At 75.3% G+C, this 20,601-nt stretch overlaps 1 protein-coding gene across 1 annotated transcript in view; it reads right to left on the minus strand.

Annotated features, from left to right (window-relative positions):
- CADM4 (cell adhesion molecule 4) overlaps nucleotides 1-16,580 on the minus strand; it is a 183,868-nt gene extending 167,288 nt beyond the window's left edge. Inside the window, exon 1 of the mRNA XM_048500689.1 lies at nucleotides 16,436-16,580. Within this exon, the coding sequence (XP_048356646.1) occupies nucleotides 16,436-16,514 (79 nt within the window). The 5' untranslated portion in view covers nucleotides 16,515-16,580. The remainder of the gene's footprint in view (nucleotides 1-16,435) is intronic.
- Nucleotides 16,581-20,601: the final 4,021 nt, after the last annotated feature.

A 20,601-nucleotide genomic window follows, 5' to 3' on the forward strand; every position in this document is an offset into this window, starting at 1 on the left:
GGGGGGGGGGTGGGGGGGGGGGGGGGTGGGGGGGGGGGGGGGTGGGGGGGGGGGGGGGTGGGGGGGGGGGGGGGTGGGGGGGGGGGGGGGTGGGGGGGGGGGGGGGTGGGGGGGGGGGGGGGTGGGGGGGGGGGGGGGTGGGGGGGGGGGGGGGTGGGGGGGGGGGGGGGTGGGGGGGGGGGGGGGTGGGGGGGGGGGGGGGTGGGGGGGGGGGGGGGTGGGGGGGGGGGGGGGTGGGGGGGGGGGGGGGTGGGGGGGGGGGGGGGTGGGGGGGGGGGGGGGTGGGGGGGGGGGGGGGTGGGGGGGGGGGGGGGTGGGGGGGGGGGGGGGTGGGGGGGGGGGGGGGTGGGGGGGGGGGGGGGTGGGGGGGGGGGGGGGTGGGGGGGGGGGGGGGTGGGGGGGGGGGGGGGTGGGGGGGGGGGGGGGTGGGGGGGGGGGGGGGTGGGGGGGGGGGGGGGTGGGGGGGGGGGGGGGTGGGGGGGGGGGGGGGTGGGGGGGGGGGGGGGTGGGGGGGGGGGGGGGTGGGGGGGGGGGGGGGTGGGGGGGGGGGGGGGTGGGGGGGGGGGGGGGTGGGGGGGGGGGGGGGTGGGGGGGGGGGGGGGTGGGGGGGGGGGGGGGTGGGGGGGGGGGGGGGTGGGGGGGGGGGGGGGTGGGGGGGGGGGGGGGTGGGGGGGGGGGGGGGTGGGGGGGGGGGGGGGTGGGGGGGGGGGGGGGTGGGGGGGGGGGGGGGTGGGGGGGGGGGGGGGTGGGGGGGGGGGGGGGTGGGGGGGGGGGGGGGTGGGGGGGGGGGGGGGTGGGGGGGGGGGGGGGTGGGGGGGGGGGGGGGTGGGGGGGGGGGGGGGTGGGGGGGGGGGGGGGTGGGGGGGGGGGGGGGTGGGGGGGGGGGGGGGTGGGGGGGGGGGGGGGTGGGGGGGGGGGGGGGTGGGGGGGGGGGGGGGTGGGGGGGGGGGGGGGTGGGGGGGGGGGGGGGTGGGGGGGGGGGGGGGTGGGGGGGGGGGGGGGTGGGGGGGGGGGGGGGTGGGGGGGGGGGGGGGTGGGGGGGGGGGGGGGTGGGGGGGGGGGGGGGTGGGGGGGGGGGGGGGTGGGGGGGGGGGGGGGTGGGGGGGGGGGGGGGTGGGGGGGGGGGGGGGTGGGGGGGGGGGGGGGTGGGGGGGGGGGGGGGTGGGGGGGGGGGGGGGTGGGGGGGGGGGGGGGTGGGGGGGGGGGGGGGTGGGGGGGGGGGGGGGTGGGGGGGGGGGGGGGTGGGGGGGGGGGGGGGTGGGGGGGGGGGGGGGTGGGGGGGGGGGGGGGTGGGGGGGGGGGGGGGTGGGGGGGGGGGGGGGTGGGGGGGGGGGGGGGTGGGGGGGGGGGGGGGTGGGGGGGGGGGGGGGTGGGGGGGGGGGGGGGTGGGGGGGGGGGGGGGTGGGGGGGGGGGGGGGTGGGGGGGGGGGGGGGTGGGGGGGGGGGGGGGTGGGGGGGGGGGGGGGTGGGGGGGGGGGGGGGTGGGGGGGGGGGGGGGTGGGGGGGGGGGGGGGTGGGGGGGGGGGGGGGTGGGGGGGGGGGGGGGTGGGGGGGGGGGGGGGTGGGGGGGGGGGGGGGTGGGGGGGGGGGGGGGTGGGGGGGGGGGGGGGTGGGGGGGGGGGGGGGTGGGGGGGGGGGGGGGTGGGGGGGGGGGGGGGTGGGGGGGGGGGGGGGTGGGGGGGGGGGGGGGTGGGGGGGGGGGGGGGTGGGGGGGGGGGGGGGTGGGGGGGGGGGGGGGTGGGGGGGGGGGGGGGTGGGGGGGGGGGGGGGTGGGGGGGGGGGGGGGTGGGGGGGGGGGGGGGTGGGGGGGGGGGGGGGTGGGGGGGGGGGGGGGTGGGGGGGGGGGGGGGTGGGGGGGGGGGGGGGTGGGGGGGGGGGGGGGTGGGGGGGGGGGGGGGTGGGGGGGGGGGGGGGTGGGGGGGGGGGGGGGTGGGGGGGGGGGGGGGTGGGGGGGGGGGGGGGTGGGGGGGGGGGGGGGTGGGGGGGGGGGGGGGTGGGGGGGGGGGGGGGTGGGGGGGGGGGGGGGTGGGGGGGGGGGGGGGTGGGGGGGGGGGGGGGTGGGGGGGGGGGGGGGTGGGGGGGGGGGGGGGTGGGGGGGGGGGGGGGTGGGGGGGGGGGGGGGTGGGGGGGGGGGGGGGTGGGGGGGGGGGGGGGTGGGGGGGGGGGGGGGTGGGGGGGGGGGGGGGTGGGGGGGGGGGGGGGTGGGGGGGGGGGGGGGTGGGGGGGGGGGGGGGTGGGGGGGGGGGGGGGTGGGGGGGGGGGGGGGTGGGGGGGGGGGGGGGTGGGGGGGGGGGGGGGTGGGGGGGGGGGGGGGTGGGGGGGGGGGGGGGTGGGGGGGGGGGGGGGTGGGGGGGGGGGGGGGTGGGGGGGGGGGGGGGTGGGGGGGGGGGGGGGTGGGGGGGGGGGGGGGTGGGGGGGGGGGGGGGTGGGGGGGGGGGGGGGTGGGGGGGGGGGGGGGTGGGGGGGGGGGGGGGTGGGGGGGGGGGGGGGTGGGGGGGGGGGGGGGTGGGGGGGGGGGGGGGTGGGGGGGGGGGGGGGTGGGGGGGGGGGGGGGTGGGGGGGGGGGGGGGTGGGGGGGGGGGGGGGTGGGGGGGGGGGGGGGTGGGGGGGGGGGGGGGTGGGGGGGGGGGGGGGTGGGGGGGGGGGGGGGTGGGGGGGGGGGGGGGTGGGGGGGGGGGGGGGTGGGGGGGGGGGGGGGTGGGGGGGGGGGGGGGTGGGGGGGGGGGGGGGTGGGGGGGGGGGGGGGTGGGGGGGGGGGGGGGTGGGGGGGGGGGGGGGTGGGGGGGGGGGGGGGTGGGGGGGGGGGGGGGTGGGGGGGGGGGGGGGTGGGGGGGGGGGGGGGTGGGGGGGGGGGGGGGTGGGGGGGGGGGGGGGTGGGGGGGGGGGGGGGTGGGGGGGGGGGGGGGTGGGGGGGGGGGGGGGTGGGGGGGGGGGGGGGTGGGGGGGGGGGGGGGTGGGGGGGGGGGGGGGTGGGGGGGGGGGGGGGTGGGGGGGGGGGGGGGTGGGGGGGGGGGGGGGTGGGGGGGGGGGGGGGTGGGGGGGGGGGGGGGTGGGGGGGGGGGGGGGTGGGGGGGGGGGGGGGTGGGGGGGGGGGGGGGTGGGGGGGGGGGGGGGTGGGGGGGGGGGGGGGTGGGGGGGGGGGGGGGTGGGGGGGGGGGGGGGTGGGGGGGGGGGGGGGTGGGGGGGGGGGGGGGTGGGGGGGGGGGGGGGTGGGGGGGGGGGGGGGTGGGGGGGGGGGGGGGTGGGGGGGGGGGGGGGTGGGGGGGGGGGGGGGTGGGGGGGGGGGGGGGTGGGGGGGGGGGGGGGTGGGGGGGGGGGGGGGTGGGGGGGGGGGGGGGTGGGGGGGGGGGGGGGTGGGGGGGGGGGGGGGTGGGGGGGGGGGGGGGTGGGGGGGGGGGGGGGTGGGGGGGGGGGGGGGTGGGGGGGGGGGGGGGTGGGGGGGGGGGGGGGTGGGGGGGGGGGGGGGTGGGGGGGGGGGGGGGTGGGGGGGGGGGGGGGTGGGGGGGGGGGGGGGTGGGGGGGGGGGGGGGTGGGGGGGGGGGGGGGTGGGGGGGGGGGGGGGTGGGGGGGGGGGGGGGTGGGGGGGGGGGGGGGTGGGGGGGGGGGGGGGTGGGGGGGGGGGGGGGTGGGGGGGGGGGGGGGTGGGGGGGGGGGGGGGTGGGGGGGGGGGGGGGTGGGGGGGGGGGGGGGTGGGGGGGGGGGGGGGTGGGGGGGGGGGGGGGTGGGGGGGGGGGGGGGTGGGGGGGGGGGGGGGTGGGGGGGGGGGGGGGTGGGGGGGGGGGGGGGTGGGGGGGGGGGGGGGTGGGGGGGGGGGGGGGTGGGGGGGGGGGGGGGTGGGGGGGGGGGGGGGTGGGGGGGGGGGGGGGTGGGGGGGGGGGGGGGTGGGGGGGGGGGGGGGTGGGGGGGGGGGGGGGTGGGGGGGGGGGGGGGTGGGGGGGGGGGGGGGTGGGGGGGGGGGGGGGTGGGGGGGGGGGGGGGTGGGGGGGGGGGGGGGTGGGGGGGGGGGGGGGTGGGGGGGGGGGGGGGTGGGGGGGGGGGGGGGTGGGGGGGGGGGGGGGTGGGGGGGGGGGGGGGTGGGGGGGGGGGGGGGTGGGGGGGGGGGGGGGTGGGGGGGGGGGGGGGTGGGGGGGGGGGGGGGTGGGGGGGGGGGGGGGTGGGGGGGGGGGGGGGTGGGGGGGGGGGGGGGTGGGGGGGGGGGGGGGTGGGGGGGGGGGGGGGTGGGGGGGGGGGGGGGTGGGGGGGGGGGGGGGTGGGGGGGGGGGGGGGTGGGGGGGGGGGGGGGTGGGGGGGGGGGGGGGTGGGGGGGGGGGGGGGTGGGGGGGGGGGGGGGTGGGGGGGGGGGGGGGTGGGGGGGGGGGGGGGTGGGGGGGGGGGGGGGTGGGGGGGGGGGGGGGTGGGGGGGGGGGGGGGTGGGGGGGGGGGGGGGTGGGGGGGGGGGGGGGTGGGGGGGGGGGGGGGTGGGGGGGGGGGGGGGTGGGGGGGGGGGGGGGTGGGGGGGGGGGGGGGTGGGGGGGGGGGGGGGTGGGGGGGGGGGGGGGTGGGGGGGGGGGGGGGTGGGGGGGGGGGGGGGTGGGGGGGGGGGGGGGTGGGGGGGGGGGGGGGTGGGGGGGGGGGGGGGTGGGGGGGGGGGGGGGTGGGGGGGGGGGGGGGTGGGGGGGGGGGGGGGTGGGGGGGGGGGGGGGTGGGGGGGGGGGGGGGTGGGGGGGGGGGGGGGTGGGGGGGGGGGGGGGTGGGGGGGGGGGGGGGTGGGGGGGGGGGGGGGTGGGGGGGGGGGGGGGTGGGGGGGGGGGGGGGTGGGGGGGGGGGGGGGTGGGGGGGGGGGGGGGTGGGGGGGGGGGGGGGTGGGGGGGGGGGGGGGTGGGGGGGGGGGGGGGTGGGGGGGGGGGGGGGTGGGGGGGGGGGGGGGTGGGGGGGGGGGGGGGTGGGGGGGGGGGGGGGTGGGGGGGGGGGGGGGTGGGGGGGGGGGGGGGTGGGGGGGGGGGGGGGTGGGGGGGGGGGGGGGTGGGGGGGGGGGGGGGTGGGGGGGGGGGGGGGTGGGGGGGGGGGGGGGTGGGGGGGGGGGGGGGTGGGGGGGGGGGGGGGTGGGGGGGGGGGGGGGTGGGGGGGGGGGGGGGTGGGGGGGGGGGGGGGTGGGGGGGGGGGGGGGTGGGGGGGGGGGGGGGTGGGGGGGGGGGGGGGTGGGGGGGGGGGGGGGTGGGGGGGGGGGGGGGTGGGGGGGGGGGGGGGTGGGGGGGGGGGGGGGTGGGGGGGGGGGGGGGTGGGGGGGGGGGGGGGTGGGGGGGGGGGGGGGTGGGGGGGGGGGGGGGTGGGGGGGGGGGGGGGTGGGGGGGGGGGGGGGTGGGGGGGGGGGGGGGTGGGGGGGGGGGGGGGTGGGGGGGGGGGGGGGTGGGGGGGGGGGGGGGTGGGGGGGGGGGGGGGTGGGGGGGGGGGGGGGTGGGGGGGGGGGGGGGTGGGGGGGGGGGGGGGTGGGGGGGGGGGGGGGTGGGGGGGGGGGGGGGTGGGGGGGGGGGGGGGTGGGGGGGGGGGGGGGTGGGGGGGGGGGGGGGTGGGGGGGGGGGGGGGTGGGGGGGGGGGGGGGTGGGGGGGGGGGGGGGTGGGGGGGGGGGGGGGTGGGGGGGGGGGGGGGTGGGGGGGGGGGGGGGTGGGGGGGGGGGGGGGTGGGGGGGGGGGGGGGTGGGGGGGGGGGGGGGTGGGGGGGGGGGGGGGTGGGGGGGGGGGGGGGTGGGGGGGGGGGGGGGTGGGGGGGGGGGGGGGTGGGGGGGGGGGGGGGTGGGGGGGGGGGGGGGTGGGGGGGGGGGGGGGTGGGGGGGGGGGGGGGTGGGGGGGGGGGGGGGTGGGGGGGGGGGGGGGTGGGGGGGGGGGGGGGTGGGGGGGGGGGGGGGTGGGGGGGGGGGGGGGTGGGGGGGGGGGGGGGTGGGGGGGGGGGGGGGTGGGGGGGGGGGGGGGTGGGGGGGGGGGGGGGTGGGGGGGGGGGGGGGTGGGGGGGGGGGGGGGTGGGGGGGGGGGGGGGTGGGGGGGGGGGGGGGTGGGGGGGGGGGGGGGTGGGGGGGGGGGGGGGTGGGGGGGGGGGGGGGTGGGGGGGGGGGGGGGTGGGGGGGGGGGGGGGTGGGGGGGGGGGGGGGTGGGGGGGGGGGGGGGTGGGGGGGGGGGGGGGTGGGGGGGGGGGGGGGTGGGGGGGGGGGGGGGTGGGGGGGGGGGGGGGTGGGGGGGGGGGGGGGTGGGGGGGGGGGGGGGTGGGGGGGGGGGGGGGTGGGGGGGGGGGGGGGTGGGGGGGGGGGGGGGTGGGGGGGGGGGGGGGTGGGGGGGGGGGGGGGTGGGGGGGGGGGGGGGTGGGGGGGGGGGGGGGTGGGGGGGGGGGGGGGTGGGGGGGGGGGGGGGTGGGGGGGGGGGGGGGTGGGGGGGGGGGGGGGTGGGGGGGGGGGGGGGTGGGGGGGGGGGGGGGTGGGGGGGGGGGGGGGTGGGGGGGGGGGGGGGTGGGGGGGGGGGGGGGTGGGGGGGGGGGGGGGTGGGGGGGGGGGGGGGTGGGGGGGGGGGGGGGTGGGGGGGGGGGGGGGTGGGGGGGGGGGGGGGTGGGGGGGGGGGGGGGTGGGGGGGGGGGGGGGTGGGGGGGGGGGGGGGTGGGGGGGGGGGGGGGTGGGGGGGGGGGGGGGTGGGGGGGGGGGGGGGTGGGGGGGGGGGGGGGTGGGGGGGGGGGGGGGTGGGGGGGGGGGGGGGTGGGGGGGGGGGGGGGTGGGGGGGGGGGGGGGTGGGGGGGGGGGGGGGTGGGGGGGGGGGGGGGTGGGGGGGGGGGGGGGTGGGGGGGGGGGGGGGTGGGGGGGGGGGGGGGTGGGGGGGGGGGGGGGTGGGGGGGGGGGGGGGTGGGGGGGGGGGGGGGTGGGGGGGGGGGGGGGTGGGGGGGGGGGGGGGTGGGGGGGGGGGGGGGTGGGGGGGGGGGGGGGTGGGGGGGGGGGGGGGTGGGGGGGGGGGGGGGTGGGGGGGGGGGGGGGTGGGGGGGGGGGGGGGTGGGGGGGGGGGGGGGTGGGGGGGGGGGGGGGTGGGGGGGGGGGGGGGTGGGGGGGGGGGGGGGTGGGGGGGGGGGGGGGTGGGGGGGGGGGGGGGTGGGGGGGGGGGGGGGTGGGGGGGGGGGGGGGTGGGGGGGGGGGGGGGTGGGGGGGGGGGGGGGTGGGGGGGGGGGGGGGTGGGGGGGGGGGGGGGTGGGGGGGGGGGGGGGTGGGGGGGGGGGGGGGTGGGGGGGGGGGGGGGTGGGGGGGGGGGGGGGTGGGGGGGGGGGGGGGTGGGGGGGGGGGGGGGTGGGGGGGGGGGGGGGTGGGGGGGGGGGGGGGTGGGGGGGGGGGGGGGTGGGGGGGGGGGGGGGTGGGGGGGGGGGGGGGTGGGGGGGGGGGGGGGTGGGGGGGGGGGGGGGTGGGGGGGGGGGGGGGTGGGGGGGGGGGGGGGTGGGGGGGGGGGGGGGTGGGGGGGGGGGGGGGTGGGGGGGGGGGGGGGTGGGGGGGGGGGGGGGTGGGGGGGGGGGGGGGTGGGGGGGGGGGGGGGTGGGGGGGGGGGGGGGTGGGGGGGGGGGGGGGTGGGGGGGGGGGGGGGTGGGGGGGGGGGGGGGTGGGGGGGGGGGGGGGTGGGGGGGGGGGGGGGTGGGGGGGGGGGGGGGTGGGGGGGGGGGGGGGTGGGGGGGGGGGGGGGTGGGGGGGGGGGGGGGTGGGGGGGGGGGGGGGTGGGGGGGGGGGGGGGTGGGGGGGGGGGGGGGTGGGGGGGGGGGGGGGTGGGGGGGGGGGGGGGTGGGGGGGGGGGGGGGTGGGGGGGGGGGGGGGTGGGGGGGGGGGGGGGTGGGGGGGGGGGGGGGTGGGGGGGGGGGGGGGTGGGGGGGGGGGGGGGTGGGGGGGGGGGGGGGTGGGGGGGGGGGGGGGTGGGGGGGGGGGGGGGTGGGGGGGGGGGGGGGTGGGGGGGGGGGGGGGTGGGGGGGGGGGGGGGTGGGGGGGGGGGGGGGTGGGGGGGGGGGGGGGTGGGGGGGGGGGGGGGTGGGGGGGGGGGGGGGTGGGGGGGGGGGGGGGTGGGGGGGGGGGGGGGTGGGGGGGGGGGGGGGTGGGGGGGGGGGGGGGTGGGGGGGGGGGGGGGTGGGGGGGGGGGGGGGTGGGGGGGGGGGGGGGTGGGGGGGGGGGGGGGTGGGGGGGGGGGGGGGTGGGGGGGGGGGGGGGTGGGGGGGGGGGGGGGTGGGGGGGGGGGGGGGTGGGGGGGGGGGGGGGTGGGGGGGGGGGGGGGTGGGGGGGGGGGGGGGTGGGGGGGGGGGGGGGTGGGGGGGGGGGGGGGTGGGGGGGGGGGGGGGTGGGGGGGGGGGGGGGTGGGGGGGGGGGGGGGTGGGGGGGGGGGGGGGTGGGGGGGGGGGGGGGTGGGGGGGGGGGGGGGTGGGGGGGGGGGGGGGTGGGGGGGGGGGGGGGTGGGGGGGGGGGGGGGTGGGGGGGGGGGGGGGTGGGGGGGGGGGGGGGTGGGGGGGGGGGGGGGTGGGGGGGGGGGGGGGTGGGGGGGGGGGGGGGTGGGGGGGGGGGGGGGTGGGGGGGGGGGGGGGTGGGGGGGGGGGGGGGTGGGGGGGGGGGGGGGTGGGGGGGGGGGGGGGTGGGGGGGGGGGGGGGTGGGGGGGGGGGGGGGTGGGGGGGGGGGGGGGTGGGGGGGGGGGGGGGTGGGGGGGGGGGGGGGTGGGGGGGGGGGGGGGTGGGGGGGGGGGGGGGTGGGGGGGGGGGGGGGTGGGGGGGGGGGGGGGTGGGGGGGGGGGGGGGTGGGGGGGGGGGGGGGTGGGGGGGGGGGGGGGTGGGGGGGGGGGGGGGTGGGGGGGGGGGGGGGTGGGGGGGGGGGGGGGTGGGGGGGGGGGGGGGTGGGGGGGGGGGGGGGTGGGGGGGGGGGGGGGTGGGGGGGGGGGGGGGTGGGGGGGGGGGGGGGTGGGGGGGGGGGGGGGTGGGGGGGGGGGGGGGTGGGGGGGGGGGGGGGTGGGGGGGGGGGGGGGTGGGGGGGGGGGGGGGTGGGGGGGGGGGGGGGTGGGGGGGGGGGGGGGTGGGGGGGGGGGGGGGTGGGGGGGGGGGGGGGTGGGGGGGGGGGGGGGTGGGGGGGGGGGGGGGTGGGGGGGGGGGGGGGTGGGGGGGGGGGGGGGTGGGGGGGGGGGGGGGTGGGGGGGGGGGGGGGTGGGGGGGGGGGGGGGTGGGGGGGGGGGGGGGTGGGGGGGGGGGGGGGTGGGGGGGGGGGGGGGTGGGGGGGGGGGGGGGTGGGGGGGGGGGGGGGTGGGGGGGGGGGGGGGTGGGGGGGGGGGGGGGTGGGGGGGGGGGGGGGTGGGGGGGGGGGGGGGTGGGGGGGGGGGGGGGTGGGGGGGGGGGGGGGTGGGGGGGGGGGGGGGTGGGGGGGGGGGGGGGTGGGGGGGGGGGGGGGTGGGGGGGGGGGGGGGTGGGGGGGGGGGGGGGTGGGGGGGGGGGGGGGTGGGGGGGGGGGGGGGTGGGGGGGGGGGGGGGTGGGGGGGGGGGGGGGTGGGGGGGGGGGGGGGTGGGGGGGGGGGGGGGTGGGGGGGGGGGGGGGTGGGGGGGGGGGGGGGTGGGGGGGGGGGGGGGTGGGGGGGGGGGGGGGTGGGGGGGGGGGGGGGTGGGGGGGGGGGGGGGTGGGGGGGGGGGGGGGTGGGGGGGGGGGGGGGTGGGGGGGGGGGGGGGTGGGGGGGGGGGGGGGTGGGGGGGGGGGGGGGTGGGGGGGGGGGGGGGTGGGGGGGGGGGGGGGTGGGGGGGGGGGGGGGTGGGGGGGGGGGGGGGTGGGGGGGGGGGGGGGTGGGGGGGGGGGGGGGTGGGGGGGGGGGGGGGTGGGGGGGGGGGGGGGTGGGGGGGGGGGGGGGTGGGGGGGGGGGGGGGTGGGGGGGGGGGGGGGTGGGGGGGGGGGGGGGTGGGGGGGGGGGGGGGTGGGGGGGGGGGGGGGTGGGGGGGGGGGGGGGTGGGGGGGGGGGGGGGTGGGGGGGGGGGGGGGTGGGGGGGGGGGGGGGTGGGGGGGGGGGGGGGTGGGGGGGGGGGGGGGTGGGGGGGGGGGGGGGTGGGGGGGGGGGGGGGTGGGGGGGGGGGGGGGTGGGGGGGGGGGGGGGTGGGGGGGGGGGGGGGTGGGGGGGGGGGGGGGTGGGGGGGGGGGGGGGTGGGGGGGGGGGGGGGTGGGGGGGGGGGGGGGTGGGGGGGGGGGGGGGTGGGGGGGGGGGGGGGTGGGGGGGGGGGGGGGTGGGGGGGGGGGGGGGTGGGGGGGGGGGGGGGTGGGGGGGGGGGGGGGTGGGGGGGGGGGGGGGTGGGGGGGGGGGGGGGTGGGGGGGGGGGGGGGTGGGGGGGGGGGGGGGTGGGGGGGGGGGGGGGTGGGGGGGGGGGGGGGTGGGGGGGGGGGGGGGTGGGGGGGGGGGGGGGTGGGGGGGGGGGGGGGTGGGGGGGGGGGGGGGTGGGGGGGGGGGGGGGTGGGGGGGGGGGGGGGTGGGGGGGGGGGGGGGTGGGGGGGGGGGGGGGTGGGGGGGGGGGGGGGTGGGGGGGGGGGGGGGTGGGGGGGGGGGGGGGTGGGGGGGGGGGGGGGTGGGGGGGGGGGGGGGTGGGGGGGGGGGGGGGTGGGGGGGGGGGGGGGTGGGGGGGGGGGGGGGTGGGGGGGGGGGGGGGTGGGGGGGGGGGGGGGTGGGGGGGGGGGGGGGTGGGGGGGGGGGGGGGTGGGGGGGGGGGGGGGTGGGGGGGGGGGGGGGTGGGGGGGGGGGGGGGTGGGGGGGGGGGGGGGTGGGGGGGGGGGGGGGTGGGGGGGGGGGGGGGTGGGGGGGGGGGGGGGTGGGGGGGGGGGGGGGTGGGGGGGGGGGGGGGTGGGGGGGGGGGGGGGTGGGGGGGGGGGGGGGTGGGGGGGGGGGGGGGTGGGGGGGGGGGGGGGTGGGGGGGGGGGGGGGTGGGGGGGGGGGGGGGTGGGGGGGGGGGGGGGTGGGGGGGGGGGGGGGTGGGGGGGGGGGGGGGTGGGGGGGGGGGGGGGTGGGGGGGGGGGGGGGTGGGGGGGGGGGGGGGTGGGGGGGGGGGGGGGTGGGGGGGGGGGGGGGTGGGGGGGGGGGGGGGTGGGGGGGGGGGGGGGTGGGGGGGGGGGGGGGTGGGGGGGGGGGGGGGTGGGGGGGGGGGGGGGTGGGGGGGGGGGGGGGTGGGGGGGGGGGGGGGTGGGGGGGGGGGGGGGTGGGGGGGGGGGGGGGTGGGGGGGGGGGGGGGTGGGGGGGGGGGGGGGTGGGGGGGGGGGGGGGTGGGGGGGGGGGGGGGTGGGGGGGGGGGGGGGTGGGGGGGGGGGGGGGTGGGGGGGGGGGGGGGTGGGGGGGGGGGGGGGTGGGGGGGGGGGGGGGTGGGGGGGGGGGGGGGTGGGGGGGGGGGGGGGTGGGGGGGGGGGGGGGTGGGGGGGGGGGGGGGTGGGGGGGGGGGGGGGTGGGGGGGGGGGGGGGTGGGGGGGGGGGGGGGTGGGGGGGGGGGGGGGTGGGGGGGGGGGGGGGTGGGGGGGGGGGGGGGTGGGGGGGGGGGGGGGTGGGGGGGGGGGGGGGTGGGGGGGGGGGGGGGTGGGGGGGGGGGGGGGTGGGGGGGGGGGGGGGTGGGGGGGGGGGGGGGTGGGGGGGGGGGGGGGGTTATAAGATACCCAATCTCCTGAACAGCTCTGATGTGCTCCTTTGTTGCAAATTTTATACTGGAAATTAGTAATTTTAACTGTATATCTTAAGAACATAAGAACATAAGAACAAGCCAGCTGGATCAGACCAAAGTCCATCTAGTCCAGCTCTCTGCTACTCGCAGTGGCCCACCAGGTGCCTTTGGGAACTCACATGTAGGATGTGAACGCAATGGCCTTCTTAGTTGCTCCTTTGTTAATCTTTGAGTTATCTTAACCTTGTTTTGTTTTACAATTTTGTCCTGTTTTATATGCCAATATAGGCTTGTGTTGTGTTGTGTGACACCTATGTTTTAAGTCATTCAGGCAGGCGAGACAAAGGCAGAGCCTCACTTTTTTAAAACTCTGACAAGGAAAGGGACATGCAACCTGCACATGGTCAGAGGCATCCTTCTTCATTGTATAGGATTCAGAAGGGAGACCAGCAACTGAAAACTGGTTCCAGGCAAAGGCCTGTAGAATGTCGAACTAAAGGCAGGCCCATTTGTTTTCCACGACTCGCCTTCTCCTTGCTCATCCCTCCCCACCCCCACGCCACAAAAGGCAACAGACAGCAAACAGTACACAAACCAGGAAAGCTATAAAAAACGCTTGCCAGGAAAATCAAGCAGCATCGGGGTCCCATCACAGCAGTTATTTTATGTGCGCTTTTTAAGAACCCTCCCCACAATTAATTCTGGCATCAAACAGGAAGTGTTTTGTAAGCACATTTGCATAAAAGGGTCCAGTTACCCGCACAATATACAAACACACACTGTTCCCATCGGACGGACGCAGATTTGGGAGCATGTTCTCATGGTGGGAAGGGGGGGGGTCGCAGAAACTGAACAGGGGCTTTAGTGTGCATGTTAATGATCAATTATTATGGGGGAATGGAGATGTTGGGTTCTCTGTGATATCAATACTGCTAACTCCAAGAGGATTCCTCAGGTGGCTTTCTCCCTAATACCAATTCACACTTCCCAAACCTAACAGCGATGCCCATCTCTTCCCAAAGCCTCAACACTCCACAGGACCAGATAATGTTGACTCCCGAAGATCACGAGTCCGGAGCATCTCTTGTTTTAAATCGGCCACCTTCATTACTATTATCCTGTGCTCGCAATTGTCCCTTCCCCAAAGTTTGCCATGCAAAACCTACGACACATCACTGTGGTTGTTTTATTCCCCTCTGACCTGAGATCAAAGCTTCACAGAAAATAACAGCCGCCTTTGATTTCAAAAACCCACCACTCCACGGTGGCCTTTTATTTTGAAAATGTTCACCTGACAAGCCGGGCTGCTGGAATGCTTTTATTTTAAGTGACTGTCCCCTTGTTCCCGAAAAATCCCAGCTTTGTAAAACAAGGTGAAAATCCAGGACATAGCCCAAGGCCTGGGCTATATGCATTTTCCAGTAAAGAGTACCTTCGAGAATAGGTGCAAAAAATCTCAAAACCACACTGCTGGATTTCTTGGGAAGCGTTTCCAGGGACTTACATCCCAGTACTTATTTTCTGGAGAAACTGACCTTTGTATGATTCAAAGTCTACGTCTAAAACCATCCCACTGCAGCGACTGTTCATTAATAGAATTTGAATCCAGACTTCTACAATCTGCATTTCAGATGGTTGTTTCACCCTACAGTTATTGTGCCACCTGCAATGAATGCATTTGGAAGGAAATTAGTTTAAAGTAGAGTAAGGGAGATGAGAAGCACACCCCCTTGATGACCTAGATTTACTCCAGCTATTGATTAAGGAGAAATGCAATTACACAGAGCATGCACCTGCTACCTCTGATAAGGAAAGGGGAAGAGTTCACTCCAAAGTCACCGAAATTAAAGTCAGGGCAGGTTCCCACCAACCCTTTTAGTTTTTTCAATTAAAAAAAAAACTAGACTCCGACCCCCTTTCTTGGCCGCCAACCACCCAGCTATCCATTTCTCCCATTTCTTCGATGCTTTTCCCTGCTAGCTGAGCCTCCCCTCCCCCCCTCCCTTCCCTCCCAACTCTGAAAGCACCTCGCATCTCAGCTGAGAAAACCTTTCATTTCGCAAGCCAGAGCTGCTGCCTTTCAAATGTCCTTCTATCCCTCAAAAGTTGCTTTTCTTCTCCTCCCGTGGCCAGAACAGTTCCCATACCCGCCCGCCCGCCTTTTTGGATCCTCTTAGAGAAAGAGAGAGAGAGAGCACAGAAGGAAGTATACAACAAAAAGCCAGTTGGCTCGGGAAGAGTCGCCAAGGATCCATCCACCTCCCGGACTCCCCTTGTAGACAGCCGTGAGCAGCAAAACTCAAAACCATCCTGGAGCTAAATGCAAACCCCCAACTCTGCTCGTTGGGAAAACAGAGCTGCAGTTGAGTTTGGAAACCAGCACTGTTGTTGTTGTGTGTGTTTTTTTAAGCCATAGCTCTGGGTTTTTCGGAGAATGGATTTGCACCACGCAGCTCCGATCTCCCGTTCGCTCGTCAGCTGATCCACTCAATAGGCCTCCTCCATCGCGCTGAATTAATTTCTTCAGACTGGCACCCACCTCCTGAACACATTTCCTTGAGTTGTAAGAACCCTCGCTGTGGTTTTCGATGGATTTTGCCGTCACGCCGACATGTTTCGCGCCCGCCTCGCCAAAATCTAAAGCTTCACAGTCGATCAAATAAAGTTGGCTCGTTTTATCATCTCGGGGTCCTTTCAGACCAATACAGGAAACGTGGCCAGCTGAAGAAAAAAGTTGTGTGGGATGCAGGCTACCTGGGGGGGCATTTGACTGAAGTGCCCCCATAATCTTATAGGCCTTGCCTATTTTTCAGCATAGCGGGCGGAGAGGGGTGGGGAAGGCCTTTGGCTTGAAACAGTTTGAAAAAGCCCCCTCCCTGCTCAAAAAGTATGGGAAGACGCTTGCAGCGGTCGAGAAGAAAGGCATGAAAAGTCTCGCATGCAAATACAAAGCCTCATCCGCACTACGCCATGCTGAAGCACCTCGTTGTCGCCAACCTTTGCTTCGCCTGCCTTTACAGTCGCATCCTTGAGCAGTGAAGGACGGAGAGGTGGACAGCTTGTACGGCAGATTCGGGCAAACCGCTAGGGAGGCAGGACACCTGACAGGCCTGCAGGCTCCGAGCCGGGCGGGAACTTTTTGCCCGAGCAAAAACACTGACCTCTGCAAACAGAGGCTGATTGCTCGAGATGCCAGCCGCTTGCAAAAAGAAAAGTTCAACACTCTTCTGGTGCAAACCGCGTACCAAAAGGAAAGGGTGGGGGGCGCTGACCTTTCTATAAGGAATGGTGTCCCTCTCATGGTGAGATCGGGGGTCCCTGCCCAGACAAAAAACACGTCTGGATTCACCACCCGGTTAAGCTGAAACTCCAAGGTGCCAAACCAGGGAAATGGCAATCTGCTAAAATTCAGGCTTTCGGCATAATCGAGTTATGAACGGGAATGAGGGATTTAAAAAAAAATATCTGTGTGCAAAAACTCAACCATATTTTCCAGCGCTTTGTTCTCTTTCTGCTCCCCCCCCACTCCAACGCTGGCTGCATCAGATGGGAATTGACGGATACCCCGGACAGGGAGAATTGGGGAACGCCATTTTTACTTGTTCCTGTAATTTTCCCCATTGATCAAAACAAAATGTTGGGAGGGGGGAAAAAAAATCTGTTTAAAATCCGGAGTTGGATGAAATGTTCCTTCGACCCAGTAGTTAAAGAGAAGAAACATTTGACCAGGCCTATGCGGGAAAAGAACCGGGGCGGGGGGGGGGGGGGGCTTTATAATTCTACTCCACAAAAAACCTCAAAGCAGAGAGAGGCGATGAGAGAAAAAAGAGGGGAGGGGTAAATGGTAGGTGTTAATGAAGCTATCTGGACCTCTCTTTGGAACTACGACCGACACAGTGGGGGGGAGAAAATAAAAAAGTAAGATCGACACCCCCACCCCCCACCCCCAACAACCCTACAATAAAACAAGGAATGGAAACCTTATTTGACACCCTGGTTGCCCCACAAAGTGGGATGCACAGGAGGGGCAGCTGAATGAATGGTAATGCCCCCCCCCCAAAAAAATCCAAAGACACACAACAGAGGAATGAAAGAATCCACACAATACAAGCTACCCACGCCCTCCAATGTTGGAGCCGAAGGACAGGTGTCACCGAAGAGAGAGAGAGAGAAGAACAGGTACCTGGAGGTACCCACAGGTCGAAGGACAAAGTGGGGGGGGGGTAAGCCAGGGAGTGTGGGGGGGGGGCACCCACAGACAAAGCCCAGCAACCGGCCCCATCACTGCAGTGACAACCAGCGGGGCGGTTGGGGAGGGGGGGGGGCTTTGCCATTGTTCCCCCATCCGCTCCCATTCACACCCCTCTGCTGCAGCAGCAGCCGCCGCGGTTGCGAATCTTGGGGACACACAATGCGGGAAGGGGCGAGTACGGGACTCATCCCCCCCCCCCTCCAACCCAGGACGCAGAGGCTGCCCTCCTCCCGGTCCTGCTGGAAACCTCCCCCCACCCCAGGGAAAAAGCCCGGCTCCGTGCGTCCCGGAGCCCTTCCGCTGGCCAGAGGCACCTGGTTGCCCCCTTGTTTTTGTGTTGCCAAAGGCAGACGGGAGAGGAAAGGAGGGGGGGGTCACCCTGATCGCCCCCACCCCCTCCCGGGGCGGCTCTCCCCTCCGCCTCCCTTTGCGCGCAGCCCGGCTGGCTCGCCGCAGGAGCGCTTGCAAAGCCGTAGAGGACAAGCGGGCGCAAAAGCAGCAGCAGCAGCAGCAGGAGGAGAAGGGGGCGACATAAGAGGAGAGATGCTCGTCTTACCTCCGCCGGCCACGCACAGCAGCACCAGCCCCGCCGCCGCCGCCGCCCAAGCCGAGTGGCCGCTGCCCGCCGGACGCATGGCGAGGCTCCGGCGCTCCGCTCGGCTCCTGCTCTCGCCCGGCTCTGCACCTGCACTCGAGCTCCCCCAGCGTTAATCTATGCTAATGAGATGCGGCCAAAGGGGCCGGCCCGGCGGCGGGGGGGCGGGGCCTGCCCAACAGGAAGGGGGAGGCAACTGTTTACAACTCCCATGCGGGAGAGGCAGGCGGGGAGGGAGGGGTTTTAAAGGCGCAGGGACGCCCCTTAATGGGATTGACCCCCCACCCCAAGAAAAAACCCGCACTTGGTTCTGGTGTCCTGCCGGTGGGTCGTTCCCGGGGGAGCGGCCACCCACCTCAAACCTAGCAAGAAAAAAAGGGCCGCTCAATTAATAGGATTTACTAGCCTATTATTGGGCATGTGCATCAGCCCCCTCCCCCCGGAAAAAAGAGTCCGGATAAAATAGTCATGGGTGTTATTGCTAAATCAAAAGAGTTAAGAGCCTGACGTTCCTAGGTGCAGCCTGCTTCGAAACTATATGTCTTCTCCTGGAAAAGCACCGTGAAATATTCACCCCAAAAAGTCATAAATGTACATGGTGGGGTGGAAATGGCCCACTCAGCTGGCTTTTAATTATTGTAGGAGGTGCAGTTCTTGGTGAGGTGGTTTTTAACAAAAAAAATCTTTGGAAAAACCGTTTTTCCTTCAGGGTGGCAAGCTAATGGCTCTCTCATGCATTCCCGTCTTAGCTGTATACCAACTATTCAAAATGTATTGTACGTATTTCTATGCGTGGAACCTCTTTGTCTATTAGGGACGTGCATGGCGCGTTTGCGGCTCTCCTCTTAGCAATCCTCAGCTCATCAGACTTTGCTCTGTGAGCAAAGTTATGTAAGCTTACTTCTCACTTTCCAGAGACAGCAGAAATGGCTCCTTGTTGGATAAACAACAGTGCACAGGGGCGTAATGTGAGTGGGGCAAGTCAGAGCTCCTACCCTGGGCACCAGAGACTTAGGGGAGCTCCCCCGCCACCCCGCCACCCCATCGCCAGGGGCGGTCCTGCCATGGGGAAATGGGGTGCTGCATGTCCACGGGCGCCATCCATCTGATCAAGTGTTAGGGGCGTAAAATTGCCACACACACACTGAAGCCGCAGCCCCCCCCCCCAGCTCCCAACAAACGAGGCAGGAAGGTGGCCGATGGAGGTTGAGGTGGGGGGCAGCAGCAGCCCATGGGTCGTAACAAGCCATGGGCTAGGCTGGGAGCCTGCCACGGTCCTGCCAGGTGCCCCTCGGCCCGGCCCCACCAGAGGAAGAGGCCGAGGGAAGACGAGGCAGGGAATTGGCCAACCGCCATTGGTGGTTGATCCGGGGGGGGCCGCAGCCGGCAGGTCATGGCAAGCCATGGGCCAGGCTGGGAGCCTGCTATGGGCCTGCCAGGTGCTCCTCGGCCTGGCCCCGCTAGAGGAAGAGGACGAGGGAAGACGAGGCAAAAAGGCGGCCAACCACCAATGGAGGCTGGTTTTCAGAGGGGCTGGGCGTGCCGTCTTTACCCTGGGCTTACTTTCCGCCAGTATGTTCCTCACATTGCTGTCAGAGCTAGCATTGCTTGCTTTGGCAACCCATGCCTCGAATTCTTGTACCAGATGAGCGTCTGGAAAGAGATGGGGGCGGGTTTGAGAGAAGGCTTTGTCCCCGCCCCCAGTCACCTCCTGGGCCAGTTGCTCTCCTGGCATGAAGTTAGACATAAATTAAACATCACTGGCCAGCCCAATAGGGAAAGGATGCTGGGGGGTGGGCAATTTTGGTGCTTTCCCTGGGTGCCATTTTCTTTAGAGATGCCCCCAGTGTGAAACACAATGGATCTGTCCTATGTAGCTTGCCATAAGAATCCAGGAAGAGTTCCCCCAACCCTGGATCTTCTTTCCAAGAATGTTTAGCCAAATGACTCTGGGAACTCCATTTACACAAGTACCAAGAGGAGCAAATTTCCAGATTCTTTCCTCCCTGAATTTTTAATTCCAGAGATTTCTGCAGTGGATGAACCACATTGTTCTGTGGCGCAAAATCCTAATGGCACCCCACAGAGGTTAAAATATCTCCATTTACCTGATAGGCAATTTGCTGACCTTCAATAGTACACCCCAGTAAACCCACTGCCTATAGGGCAGTGATGGTGAACCTTTTCGAGACCGAGTGCCCAAACTGCAACCCAAAACCCACTTATTTATCGCAAAGTGCCAACACGGCAATTTAACCTGAATATTGAGGTTTTAGTTTAGAAAAAATGGTTGGCTCCAAGGTGTGCGTTACTCGGGAGTAAGCTTGGTGATAGTCGGTGGCTTTGCTTTGAAGCAACCGTGCAACTCTTCCAATGGGTGAATCATGACCCTAGGAGGGTTTAGAAGCAAGCCCTGTTGCCAGCAACCTAGCTTACTCCTTGTGGTAAAGAATTGTGCTCTAGTCTCCTTCCATGAAAATCAGTGGGGCTTAAACAGCCTTAATAGGGTTACGTACCGCCCCCCCCCCATGATTTCGAACTCTGTGCACAAGTGCTCATTGTGAGGTTTTTCCTGAGTGCCACCTCTGGCACCCGTGCCACAGGTTCGCCACCACTGCCTATAGGGGGATACCTCACCCTACTGTGTGACCCTAGGGTGACAACGTGGAGGAAAAGAAATGTCCTATTCCCCCAAATTAGAGGCTTAGTAGGATGCTTTTTAGCAGCAGATACTATGTCATTAGAAGCTTCCCTTCCAGTTGCTGCACGTGACATACGAAGGGCAGCTCATTTTTCCCCCTCCAGGTTGTTAATTTACTTCCTGTCACTCCTCGTTTTTGCATCATGCTGCCTTTTCACCAACCCCCACTTAAAAGAGAACCAAAGTGGATTAGTTCTCCGTAACACTCTTTGTAATTGGTTGAAGCTTAGAAAGGGAATACATTGGCTGGTCTGCTCTGTGCAGATTTATGGATGGAATGGGGGCTATACATCTAAGGTGGGCTTGGGTCCCACCTATCTGAACAAGCCCCTGCACATATATGAACATTGAGATTTGGGGGGGGGGGGCTCTCCTGGTGGTCTCTTCCCACACCAAGGTGCAGGGGAGGGGGTACGTGGGAGGGCTTCCTCTGTGGCTGGCCACAGACTGGAACAGCCTCCCCGTGGAAATTCACCAGGTGCCAGCCCTTTATGGGTTTTGGCATCTGGTGAAGACTTTCCTCTTCACCCAGGCCCTTGGCCCTTGACCTCCCCCCCCTCAATGCCCCTCTCTGGAAGCTGCCAGTCTGGGGTGGGGTGCAGAAGCGTACCAGGGGTAAATGGCGCCTGGAGACAAATTGTCTCCAGGATGCCCCCCCAGGCCCTGCCCCCACACCACCCTAGCTCCACCCCCTGATGCCCCAGGCTCCACCCCCATTGCCCTCGACCCCGCCCTTTTATAAGCACTGAGGCCAGGGGGTGGGGCTTGGGGAGCAGGAAGGGGTGGGACTTCCTGCTCCCCAAGCCCGGCCCCCAGTGCTTATAAAAGAACCCAGTCCAGGGTGGGGTTGAGGGCGCTTGGAGGCATCATCATCGTTTTTTGCGTGCCTTGGGTGGGCCGAGGCACGACAAGGCAGCAGGGCTTCCTGGTCACGTGGGGGACCCCCATTTTGCGCTCTAATGCGACTCCTCAGAAGAGCAGCGCCCTGGGACAAGGGGTACCTTTGTCCCTTTCTGTAAGTGATACGCTTTAATTGGTGGGGTGGCTATGTGAGTGGATAATATTCTGATCCAGTCCTGGATTAACTGTTAAGCAAAAGAAGCAAGTGCTTAGCACTTCAAGAGGGCCCCTCAGAGATTTTTTTTCCCTCCTTATCTCTGCTAAGTGTTGAAGCAGATTTGAGATGTCAGATTAATTTTGAGGATACGATCAAAGACTTTGCAATTAAAAAATGTCGGGGAAAACTTTTTGTAGTCTCAATCGAGTTATATAAGTAAGCAACAGTGAATATTATTTTGCATCTTTGATTTGCGTAAATTAAAATGTTATGTATCTTCAAGGAAAGAAAGCAGCGGAATAAAGGATGTTCTGGGGGTTTTTTTGTTTTGAATTCCATATACGGTATATAGGGGTATGGTAAAGGTCA

Source organism: Sphaerodactylus townsendi, linkage group LG06 (genome assembly GCF_021028975.2).
Source record: "Sphaerodactylus townsendi isolate TG3544 linkage group LG06, MPM_Stown_v2.3, whole genome shotgun sequence".
In the NCBI taxonomy this organism is placed as follows: domain Eukaryota; kingdom Metazoa; phylum Chordata; class Lepidosauria; order Squamata; family Sphaerodactylidae; genus Sphaerodactylus; species Sphaerodactylus townsendi.